Raw genomic sequence first — 13126 nt, 5'->3', positions numbered from 1 at the left:
TCTGGGAGGACAAATTTTATCCATTAATAACAGAACAGTAACCTCAGAAGTTAGGTAATGAACCAAGATACTCACTACTCCGGGCCAAATTATCATTTAAAATACTTCATCTAAAACAAAATGCTGGTGACACATTTTTTTAGAATTTTTTTTTAGGTTCTAGAAGTTTCTTTAAGTTAGATTTATATACTGGTTTTCCTTTATTAGTACATTTTGCCTCAGTGACCTGTAGGATTCCAGGAACCTAGAATTAATTCCTGTGGCTATTTTGCATGTCAGTGACTAGCATAAATTTTACTCACTGAATATTTCTACTTTCTTTTGCTGTGAGTAAATAACTATACTTTTCTTATCTGCATTGTTGTCATTGAGCCAGAGTATTCTTCTTCCTCAAGCAATTTAAACTTATACAAATGAAACTTTTACAAATGGCAACTGATGCATAAGTATTAGCTATTTAGGCTTGCATTATAGAGGAATGCCAAATAAAATATATTTTCAGGCTTTGACCTCATTAAAGTATGCTGATAAGCAATCAGATGATAAAGGGCAACATTTGCTAGGAAATTATACACTGGATGGAATCAAACCATCTTAGAATATTATAGCTAGAAGAAACTTGAAGGTGACTTCCAGGTCAGACCCTTCAATTTTCAAAAGAGGGAACTGACAATCAATGTGATTGTACATGAATCACTCAATGTTACTCAGCTGGTGAAGAGAAACAGACAATAGTACAAGCAAAATCTCTAGATTCCCAGTGTAGCCTTTTTCTGTATAATACTAGGTTGTTCAGCTGTCAAATACAAACCTAGCTCATGCTTACTGAATAGCTATGAGCTCTGCAGTAGACACCACACCGAGTATTATAAGTGAGTATTACACATGGTGTTTATCATCAAGGTAAAGTACAAAAACCTTGGCAATGTAATGGAGTCTTTGATAAGTGCAAGCCTTACGAGAAGTATATTGTGTCAATCTGCCCTAGAATCTTTAAGGGAAACTTCATATAAATTCAGGATAAATAATGAAGGGGGCTGGGCATGGTGGCTCATGCCTATAATCCAAGTATTTTGGGAGGCCAAGATGGACAGATCACTGGAGGTCAGGAGTTCAAGACCTGCCTGGTCAACATGGTGAAATCCCATCTCTATTAAAAATACAAAATTAGCTGAAGGTAGCTACTGAGAGCCTGAGGCAGAAGAATCACCTAAACCCAGGAGGCCGAGGCTGCAGGAAGCCAAGATCGTGCCATTGCCCTCCAGCCCGGGCAACAAGAGTGAAACCCCATCTCAAAAAAAAAAAAAAAAAAAAAAGAAAGAAAGAAAGAAGGGGTTTGTCAAATTACTTAGGTAGAAGGAGATAAAAACAAAACAGAAACAGGACTAGGCAAAAATCTGTCTTATTGGCTCACATATCTTAGAATTCCAGGGTGTTTAGGTAAGATGTTTTATGTTTCTATGATACTGGGTATGATTATAGATTCTTTGGATGATGGAACAACTCACGATAACACCCAGATATAGAAAAAGCGGAACTCTGCTTCTTACCTCCAAATGAGGGAATGGCCATGCAGGAGAATGTACCCAGGAATAGAACTACAGTAAGCTGTGACTATTGGAGGTAGCTTGTGAATGGAAAATGGGATAAAATAGCTCGATTTTGCAGGCCTCCAGAGGATTGGGTATTTTAAATAATTTTCTAGCCCAAGGAAGTGTAGTGGCTGTTTCTCAGTGTTAGAGATTTGAGGATCTGTGGTATTTGGGTCTATGTATATTATAACCCAGGATTACTAAAGCCTAATACTGTGTGTATTGTAACTCAGGATTACTAAAGCCTAATAAGGGATATATTTGGGGTGGAGCCTTAGAAAACTGTGCATGAAGGGGAAGTGAAAGGTTTTAGTTATGGCTGCAAACTGTCAAGACAACATTTGTGAGATATACCAGCTCTTCAGGTTTATCATCTCTTGATAACTTAATGGAGAGATTGTACACTTTTTCTAATAATATTAACAAAAGTCCTGGCTTCGACTGCCATTGGTTTCAATTAGGCCATATGCTCAATTCTTTACAAACTATTGTATCCAAAGAAATAGAGTACTGATTGACAATGACCTGGTCATATGCTCATCCTGAAGTTAGGAGGTAGGGGCAATAACTCTTCAATTGTATTGTCTGATGGTAGATAGGGAGGTGGTTACTCAAAATAAACTCACAGACTTTTTATCACAAGAAGAAGACAATTATTGGATAAAAAAATAACAAATATCCATTACGTAAGTGTACCATATAATTTTGTTATAAGCTGATGCTTTTTTGAGAAAAAGAATCTATTGATAATACTGCCATGACAATTAGATACATGGGAACTGTCCAGTGAAATCAAAGATGTAATGCTACCACTGCACAAATTTTGAGGGAGATACAGACCCTAAGGAGGAATTCTATATAAATTAAATAGCTTATATATAAAGATAATACACAGTGCATGTGCACAGGAAGTAGATCTTTGTCACTGGATTGGAAATATTTAGTAGTAGTCTTGTGGAAAAGGAAGATTAGAAACCTATTGTGTATAGTCTTGAATATCATTCCAAAGACTTTGGATGTTTGTGAAATTGAAAGTGATTAAACTCTCCATTGCATAAACTGTCATAATTGGACCAATCTTTGTTTTAGGAAGAATGTTTTGATGGTAACATTTAAATGGGTAGAAAGGACAAGAGATTTAAGGCAGAAAGACTATTCAGAGATTCTATTTTTTTTTTTAATCTTCAGAGCCACTACTCTATTTAAAGCCTTCATCATTCTTTTCTTGTACTACAAAAGTAGCCTTTAATTACTCTGTGTAATTACACTTTTTACTCCATCTCATCCATTCTCCACGGTAGCCAAAGATATAAAATAAATCTTGATTCTGTTCTGCTTAAAATTCTCAATTATAATCTGAAAGTACAACATTCATACACATTAACATGGCCTAAATGTCTTGTATATTTCAGCCTCTTTCTCTTTCTCCAACCTTGTCTCATGCCACAGTCCTGAATATCAAACCGGACTTTCTCAGATCTTTGAACATACAATGCAAGCCTTGCCATAGGACCTGAGCACACTGTCTCTCTTTTGCTTACGAAGCTAGTCTCAGCCTTCCTTCATACCTGTTGTAATTCCTACAGCTCTGCTCTTCACCCCATGTACACATACTCTTCACCTGGCAGAGAGCTACTCATATTTCAAGCTTCAGCTAAAAAATACTACCTGAACCCCACCCTATAAATCTCATACATCTCACATTTTCTTTAATATTGTCATATTTACCACATAAATATTTACCTGTGTGTGGTTTTTTTTTTTCTGTTTTTGTTAAATATCTCCCTCACAAGAGAGCAGTACCTCAAAGGTAGAAATGAAGGATTTTAGGCTCACCACTAACACCTTAGTGCCCATTGTCTTGCAAAGAATGGGATTATATAAAGAAACAAACAAATAAATGTTTATGAAAATATAATAAATGAATGAATTGATATAACATATAATCTAATTTATGTAAGGCATTAAACGCTGTGATGGCAAAAGGAATGGAAAGACGATGTCAGATACAAACACATTTGAGAAAGAATATTGACTCAATATAGTATGTTGATCCCTGAATCTTGTTATTTTTTCTGTGATTTTTAGCCTTTGATTTAATTTGGCAAGTATTTAACTTAAATTCTATTTAAAAGTTAAATATAATCAAGGATTTTTGGTTTAAGATGAAGTAACTCATGACAGAAAGAAATGGAAGATTTTTAAAATTTAAAAATTCATCAATACCTGATAAAAAATTTATTATTTACTATTATCATGATTAAAGTCCACACACTCCCAAAAAATATTTAAGACTGCAAGAAAATCTGTTTTAATTATGTTAAAGTTTCCAAAGGATCTTATCACTTGATATATAATAGTTTTATCAAATGTAACCTAGATGCATTTGTTCTGAGCTCATGCTAAATTTTTATGAGTTTAGGAATTTTTATGAACCTCTTATTAGATTTCTCTTTTGGGCTAAAGGCCAAGCTAACACTTTATCTTGATTTCATTTATCACTACATAGCTTAAATGTCAAAATAAATTAGAGAAAATTATGATGCAACCCCTTAGGAAAAGCAAGTCTCATACCTGAAAGTAACACTGCTAGAAATAGATTTCTTGCAGACATTTTGCAGCACAATATTAATTTTATTTCTTGTGATATTAGGACAAATATTGTTACCTAATGAGTATATTCTCAATAATATTGATAAAATGCAGAAAATTGATGTTAATGTATATATATATGATACAGAAATATCATATCCCATTCCTAGTGAATAAAAATTTCAAAACACAAACAACAGAATTATGTGGTTGGTTTAATATGTTTTTTTTTAACTAATGTAAATTTTGGTACACATGAAATATAATCATTTGAATTCCATTCCAACCCATTAACAACTACAAAAAATATAATAGGAAATGCCATGTACATTTGAGGTGTGAATTGAAATTTTAAAAAATATAAGCTGAATTTACTGGAACTTGCAGAAAATATGTACGTGTAGAAAGTATCCATTTAGGTTGCTTTATTTTGGATAATAAAAATTTAATATCAAATTTAATTAATATGCAACAATAATATTCTTATTTAAATATTCTGTGTTTGCATGTTTTTCATTTTATGACAATTTTGTCTCTTTCAGACTCTTGAGATACTAACTGGGGGACAGAATTTTTTTTCCTCTGATTGTATGGGAGAAATTTTTGACCTTAGAAAGTGGAAATGAAGTTGCTATGGAAACTGGTAATTCTGCTGCCACTCATAAACTCCTGTGCAGGTAAAGTGTTCTATTATTATGAGTTTTGATTGATAAATATATTGGCATTGTATTTCTTTTTAGAGGTGGAGCAATTTTCAAAATGCATAATTTGTATGTCATTTGAATGACTAAGTGATAAAGTTTTGAAGGTAACCTCTATGACAGGGAAAGTCTAATCCTTAAAAATGTATCAAATGCCAGTCTTAAATGGAAAATAACATTATTAGATTTATGAATTATCAAATATTGACAGTTTTATATAATGTAATTTTATAATATTTAATTATGATAATGTAGTATATTTTTATAAAATAATATAATTAAATATTTTTATCACCAATAAACAGTGAATAATTATTCTTATTTTCATTACAGTAAAGTCTTTAAAAAATTAAAATAGAATTACATATTTTCTCTTGTGTTTAGAATTTGATATGGCAAAAAATTAAAGCTATATTCATTTAGAAGAAAAAGTAATATAGAATGTTACCTCAGAACTAGAAAGAACCTTAGATATGTTTTCTTTTCATTTATTTTAAAAGAATAGACCAGAACATGTTATTTTATTCAACTTAAACATATTAATATCTGTGTTTCAGTTAACTTTTGCTTTGTAACAAGCCACGCCAAATGTGAGCGTATTGAAATAACAAATAACCATGTATTTAGTAGACAAATCTCTGAGCTGGCAATTTAGGATGGGCTTAAATGGGTCTTCTTTTCGTTTTGCCTGGGTGTATTGCATCTTTGATGAACTGAGTCATCTGAGACGTGACTACTCTACAACATTCCTAACTGAGACAACCGTGTTGCCCTGGGTCTGGTCCAAATGTTATCCTCTATGAGTCTGGGTTCTTTTACATGGTAGCTGTTCAGGGTTCCTAGAAAAACAAATAAACAAACAAACAAACAAACAAAAACAGAAGAGTACAGTATTTCTTGATGCCAAGGCTTAGAACTGCTACCTTGCCATTTCTGTGACATTATTTTAACAATTACAAGTCACAAGACCAGTCCAGCTTCAATGGATGTGGAATGGTACTACATCTCTTTATAGAAAAGCTGCAAAATTATACCATTAAAAGGCCATAGAAATAATAAAGGCAGTAATAGTGGCTGTTTTTGTAAACAATCAACTATAGTCTGTTACAATCCTAGAGTTCATAATAACTGAACTGAATTGTTAAAATTAATTGTTGAGCTTACCTACATGAGTTGTTACAGAGCATGGACATTGATTAGCTCATATGATTATCAAAGAAGCCTCTCTTCTACCATATCCTGCTCCTTCCCTCTGACTATGTGATGATAGGTACTAGTGAATTTGCATATACTTATAACAAAGCATTAATATATTGAGAGACATGCAAGAATAAACATAATAATTTACAATGCAGAAACACAGTTATTGTAAAGGATGTATATTTTATAGCAATCCTGAGAAAAGGAATGGAAATGCTAAAATATGCAGAAATCAACCAGGAGAATCAGAAAACTATACAAATAAAAGCAATTTTACCACTAGTGAATCCAGCAGCTAGAAGTGCTATAATTGTATTTACTCAAAGCGATTATGGTGTTTTGATTAGTGACACTTCTAAGTCTTTATAACAAAGATTTGGGGTTAATAATATATTCTTCTTTGGGGATAGGTTGAAAAAAGACAGCAGAAAGTCATCAAGGTGCCCCCAAATCATACATGTGTGAATAAGAATTCTATTCCTACCCTCAAGTTTCATCTTCCTGTCAAAATTCAACATTAACATTAAGCCTTTTAAATATGTATATTGAATTAGCATAGGATCTCTAAAAGACCTTTTGTGTTAAATTAAAATAAATAATTATTCTCAGAACACATATCAAATCTAAGAAATACTCCAGCTCTTATATTAACTTTTATTTATCCAAATTGGATGTGATTCAGCATGTCCTGTTGCTTTATTCTAATGGGAGAAATAACCATATACCCTTAGTAAACAATTTCATTGTGAAAGAACAGATTGGATCTATTTTTTAAAGCCATAGCTACTTAAATAAGATAATCCAATCTGAACATTACCGCAGAGGTAAGGATGTTGATAATGATATACACAAGAGAACACTGCTTTAAATCTGTTTGTTTTGTTAGAGAGTTCATAGTGTATCTCCCTATTCACAGATACTATTTTAGTTTAGAAAATTAGATTGTCTGGTGATTAGAATTCTATGACTATGCAGAGTGATAATATCTTGTTTTCCCAAAATACACTTTTTATTCATTCTGAAATACCAGCAAGTATTTTCCAATTACTTGATTCTTCCTTGCTATTTTAATGAATATAATTTTTCTAAGACATTGATACTTTAAATCTCCCTAAACTCTGAATTAAAACTTAACATTTTTCGACAACCTCTCCTCCCATTTTCTAAATATTATCTACAACTTTTAGCACTTTCACTGTAGGCGTTGGCCTCGTAGGCGTTTACAGTGAAACTTGATCCATATCCACATGATTGATTCTGGGACCATTTTAAAGTTTTGAGTACTTAAAAGTTTGATTGTTCTACTTTAGTATTTTTTAAAGTATTAGAAGAAAAACCAAAGCCCATTTAATTAGGAAATACAGTTACTAATTATATACTTTTTAACTGTTTCATTGATATGCATGACAGGCTAAGTAATGGCCCCCCAAAATATCTAGGTCCTACTACCTGGAACCTGTGAGTCCTACCTGATATGGTAAAGTGGATGTGCAGATGTGATTAAGTTAAGGATCTTGAGATGTGTAGATTAATGGTCCTGGACTATGGAGATTATAAGAGGGAGGCAGAATTAGATCTGACAGAGCGGTAGGCAATGTGGCAGCAGAGCAGAGGGAGATGTGAAGATGCTGCACTGTTGGACTTCACAACTGAGGAAGGGATCATGAGCCACAAGATGTGATGACAGAAACTCTAGATGCCGGGAAAGCCAGGGGAACCGATTTTCCCCTCCATCTATAGATGGGGCATGGCTCTGCCTGCACCTTGTTTTCAGCCCTGTGAACCCCATTTTGGACTTCTGACCTCCAGGACTGTAAGAAAATAAATACATACTGTTTTAAGCCATAATATTTGTGGTAACTTTTATAGAAGTCGTAAGAAACTAAATTCCTATGTTTCTCCCTCACTAAGCTTTAAGCTTCCAGATGGCAGAGCCTGTATCTTGCTGGTACTTGGTAGGGATTCAGTAAATATTTGTTAAATGAATGAATGAATGAATTATCCAAAGTTAATGTTGTTGATCCTATTTATAATATCAGTAGAATAAATTTAGTCATATAACATCCTCTAGGGAACTGTTAATCTGGTTCATTCCTTTATGGTTGCCAGTGTGCAATAAAGTTATGGATATAAGTTTCTAGAGATAGAAATTTAATAACATTTTAAAAGTTTTAAAACATGCCCTATTTGAAACTCTTTGAGGGCAGCAATTTTCATCTGCTTTATGCTTTACTGCTTCTCCATCCCCTAATACATGAATTCTAAGTATTTACTAAATGAATAAAAGAAAGAAGGTTCATTTATGTCAACAAATACAGATATATATTAGAAACTATGATGTGCCATGCACAAAGCTTGATGTTGACCTTCAACAATAGGAGGTCCATGGTCCTTGCCCTCTTCAACCTGACACTCTACCCAGAGAAACCAGCAAGTAACTTCACTTCAACTGAGATTCTGCCCCTTGTGACAAAAAGGATCTTGACTAACACAGATTAAAAAATTTGGTTTTGAGGTTGAATTAGTAATAAAACTCTGCTGGGATAAATGCCTATTCAATACTGAAAATGAGGCAAAGAGCAAATAAAGGAATTTTTAAAAGGCACAATGATTCCTGGAAGGAAAAAAAGAATCAAGAGGTTTAATGTAGATTGAGAACACTTATTTTCAGCCCCAAGTTACTGAAAAATCTACGTTTCTAAAAGTAGAAAAAATATGTTAATGAGGTAATTTGGGTAACCTAATTAATAAATGGAGAAAAACTGTCTATTTTTTGTGTTTGTAGACAATGCACAGATTGTTTTTATGAAGAAATATTTATTTATTTCATTTTATTTATTTATTTGATACTGAGTCTTGCTCTGTTGCCCAGGCTAGAGTGCAGTGGTGCAATCTCCGCTTATTGCAACCTCCGTCTCCCAGGTTCAAACAGTTCTCCTGCCTCACCCTCCTGAGTAGCTGGTCTTACAGGCACCGCCACCATGCCTGTCTGATTTTTTGTATTTTAGTAGAGACGGGGTTTCGCATGTCCTCTTAAGGATTTTTGCCTACTGTATTTTCTTTTAACCTTGTTATTTAACAAGTACTACCATTTAAATGGTAGTTTGTAAAACAGTCACTTGGTTCATAAATATGCCCATTTGTGCCATTTGTGTTTGTTTTGCCATGGGTTAAGGACTTCTGTATGTATTTTATAAAATTATAGACTGAATAACTATTTGGTTAGTCCTGAAGAAGTACCAGTTATTCAGTATGAGACTTGGTTTTGTCATGATGAAATGGAATAATTCAAGAAAGTCAACATGGAGCTAGTCATATTTATTGGCAGAGTAGCATCAAACTCTCCTTGAAGCATTCTAATTATTGTATTATGCCAACAGGGCCTAATGAGCTGGTTTCTCCTACTGTATTAATTACCCTTGAAGAAAAAACTGAGACTCAAAATTATAATAAGTCTTTGCTGCAATCATTTTTATGTAATGTCTGCTGACAAATGTGGTTATGTTATTTTCAAAACATCTCCCAAAGTAATTGACTTTTACCACTAAAATAAAGTTGTTTTTAGGGCTACTACCAATAAGGAAATAAAAAAATCTATTTTGTCAGCATTTTTACGTAGCTTACTACTTTATAAATAACACAGCCTGAAAGTGAATCTGGGTGAAAAAATCTACCTCTTTCTAAATACAGTCAGGCACCTAGGAAAAAGGGACACTGGAAACTATTTATGATTGCTTGAATTTCACTCTATTTCAAACATAGCCTTTTATTGAATTGAGAGCCAGAGCAAATGAACTACCCGAGAGAGAAAACCAGAAGAATGGAAATATTCACTATGACCAAGATTTCTTAGAAGACAACGATGTATCACACAGCAAATCCATGAAAATTGGCAGGTGTAATAAACCTGCTTTGCTCAAGGATCCCAGAAGCACATAATGGATATTCCTTTGGGTCAGAGTGCAATGAATATTGAGTACATCACAACCCACACTCTGCCTACGGTCTTGTTCAGATTTATTGTTAGCATAATAGCACCTTTAGGAATGGAATACCAGGCTATATTTTTAAGCCAAGTGATATCTTTGCAATTTCCAATAGAAATGGTCCAATTTAGAAATGCTGAAAACACCATTTTCATGCAATGCCTACTGATAAAGGTGGTTATATGATTATCAAACCTTCTTTCAAAGTAATTGATGCTTAAACATTAAATAAAATTGTTTATTAGGACTGACAACAATATAGGAAAAAATTATGTTTTGTCAGCAATGGGAGAAAATAATTGGTATGCAGACTGGTATACTATAGGAAATGTAGGCTCTTAGTTGAATGGAATGTGAGAAATTGTGTTTTCACCATGAAGTATTTGAAGGAGAGGGTCAAGCATTCTATGGAAGTGGTAACACCAGGTCGTATTTTCATTTTAAGGGTACTCATAAATAGCTATGCCACAACTTGAAAATAGCATGAAAGGATTGATAACATTTTTCTTCCCCCGATTTAAAAAATTCCAGGTGCTTAAAATCAAACTCATTGCCATGCTATCAAGTCACGAAACGACCTGGATTCTTCTGCCGACCTCTTTCATCTCTACTTATACTTAACTTTCCTTTAATCAATTGCATTAGAGCCACACTTTTTTTCTTAGACTCATAGAAATATCAAGATTGCTCTCTGCTTAGGGTCTTTGCATGTGCTGTTCAGTTGTGTGAAACACTCTTCAAATCTTTCTATGACTGGCTGTTTCCATTATACCCCTCTCTAATCAGTCACCCCCACAGTCTGAAGTTCCCTTAGGACCTTGTCTGGGTAAGCAGTAGCTTATTCCATCATTGGTCCTAGTCACTCTCATCAACCTATTTTACTATTTTCAATGAGCTTGTCACTATCTGAAATTAACTTATATATATATTGTTTACTAGTGCATTTTCTGCCTATACCTAGAGAAATATATGTTTTATATAGGTCAAAATATTGTCAGTCATATCAGTGGCTGCATTGCTAATGCCTAGTACAGTGCCTAACATATAGTAAGCACTCAATAAATATTTAAAATAAATAAGCACATTATGGACCCCCCAAAATAAGACCCCAAGACTAATTATGGGTAAACTACTATTCCCAAACACTTTTACCAATTGAACTGGTTATTGTCAGAACCTACTTTTAGGCATAAATGTTTTAATCACAATATATATTTTGGGCTTAGATAGGAATTTTTTTTTAATTTAAAAAATTATGCTGTATACTGAAAACAGGAAGCTGGTCCTAATTTTTGAAATGAACACAGTTTGCTCCAATACACTTGACCTAGGCAGGTATAATTTCAATGTAGTTTGCTCAGGGAGTAGCACGTTTAACATACAGCCAGTGCTATTTCAATATTATTGGGTAGCAAATATATGTTGACTTTGTGTCAAAAATAATTTAAATATTTAAACTTGTGGGTTGTATTTTATCCCAAGATGTATTTGTTTATTCCTTTTCAGTTCTGTCATTACCAGTCAAGTTAATCCACCATTACCTCTCCTCCAAGACATTTGTACCAGCCTCCTATAGGTTCCCTCTATTTTGAGGCATCCTCTGTGCCCTTTCCAAGACTTAGCTTATTGACACCGACACCTATGCAGAGAAAACTTCATAAAGCATGGCTGATTTTGTCATTACTCTATGTCAAGACCTTCACAGATCCCATCTCCTACAAAGTTCAAACTGTCTAATCAAGCATTCAAATTCAGTTTCCTTCAACAAATATTGGAAGTTCTCCAATTAATTCAGTTCTACCTGTGTCATGAGCCATGCCTTCCCTTACTCTCCTTCATGTATCCTTTATTCAAGTCAGACTGTGCTACTTGCAAGATCTCTGTGCTTTTTTAAAATTCCCAAGTCTCTCTCATATCAGTGTGATCCTCTGCATTCTTCTTCTTCAGATACATTTCCATTTATTAAAGGCAAATCCAATCATTAACATACTCATTCAAATGCTATGTTCACTCTGATTAGTCCTCCAAGTAACATACCCTCCTCGTTCTCCATAAACTTCGACTCTATGAAGAATTTTGTCATTACCACACTCTTTGCTTAGAACCAGGTCATTTCTCTCAAATATATACTCATTCCGAGAAATAATACAGTATTTATACTTGTTGAATTTAAAACTGTAGAATTCCCAGTCTTAAAGGGAAAATAAAAACTCAGCTCAAATATTTGATCAATCGTACCTCATAACTAGTGACTTGTAGTTTACAAAGCATTTTATGAAAGTGTTTCATCTGACCTTGATAGTGGGCAAAGGAGGAAACTATTTGAGGAAACTATTTGAGTTTCCTCCCTCCCACCCTCCCTCCTTCCCTCCCTCCTTTCTTCCTTCTTTCCTTCCTTCCTTTCTTTCTTCCTTCCTTCCTTCCTTCTTTATTCCTTCCTTCCTTCTTCCTTCTTTCTTTTTCTTTCTTTCTAACAGGGTCTTGCTCTGTTGCCCAGGCTGGAGTGCACTGGTGCTATCACAGCTCACTGCTGGCTTGACCTCCTAGGCTCAAACAATCCTCCCGCCTCAACCTCTTGAGTAGCTGAAACTATAGGCATGCACCACCACGCCTGGCTAATTTTTTATTTTTTGTAGAGCCTGCCTCTCACTGTGTTGCTCAGGCTGGTCTTGATTCCTTGGCCCAAGCAATCCTCCTGCCTTGGCCTCCCAAAGTGCTGGAATTACAGGCATGAGTCACCACACCTGGCCTCATTTTTTAATTTTTAATTTTAACTTTTGTGTGTACGTAGTAGGTGTATATATTTATGGTGTACATGAGATTTTTTGATATAAGGTATACAATACATAATAATTATAATATGGACAATGGGATATTCACTGCCATAAGCATTTATCCTTTGGTCACAAACAATTCAATTATACTCTTTTTAATGTTTTTGAATTTACAATTAAGTTATTATTGACTATAGTCACCCTGTTGTGCTATCAAATACTAGTTTATTTTTTCTAACTTTTATTTTGTACTCATTAACCATCCTCAGCTGTTGCCCTCC

At 34.0% G+C, this 13126-nt stretch overlaps 1 protein-coding gene across 2 annotated transcripts in view; it reads left to right on the top strand.

Annotated features, from left to right (window-relative positions):
- CNTN6 (contactin 6) overlaps positions 1–13126 on the top strand; it is a 297903-nt gene that overhangs the window by 51583 nt on the left and 233194 nt on the right. For both annotated transcript variants that reach the window (XM_074404894.1, XM_074404893.1), the window contains exon 2: positions 4727–4861. In XM_074404894.1, the coding sequence (XP_074260995.1) occupies positions 4807–4861 (55 nt within the window). In that variant the 5' untranslated portion in view covers positions 4727–4806. The remainder of the gene's footprint in view (positions 1–4726; positions 4862–13126) is intronic.

This window comes from Saimiri boliviensis, chromosome 8 (assembly GCF_048565385.1).
Source record: "Saimiri boliviensis isolate mSaiBol1 chromosome 8, mSaiBol1.pri, whole genome shotgun sequence".
Classification (NCBI taxonomy): domain Eukaryota; kingdom Metazoa; phylum Chordata; class Mammalia; order Primates; family Cebidae; genus Saimiri; species Saimiri boliviensis.
The sequence above is the reverse complement of the archived record's forward strand: the minus strand, read 5'-3'. Positions and strand labels throughout refer to the sequence as shown.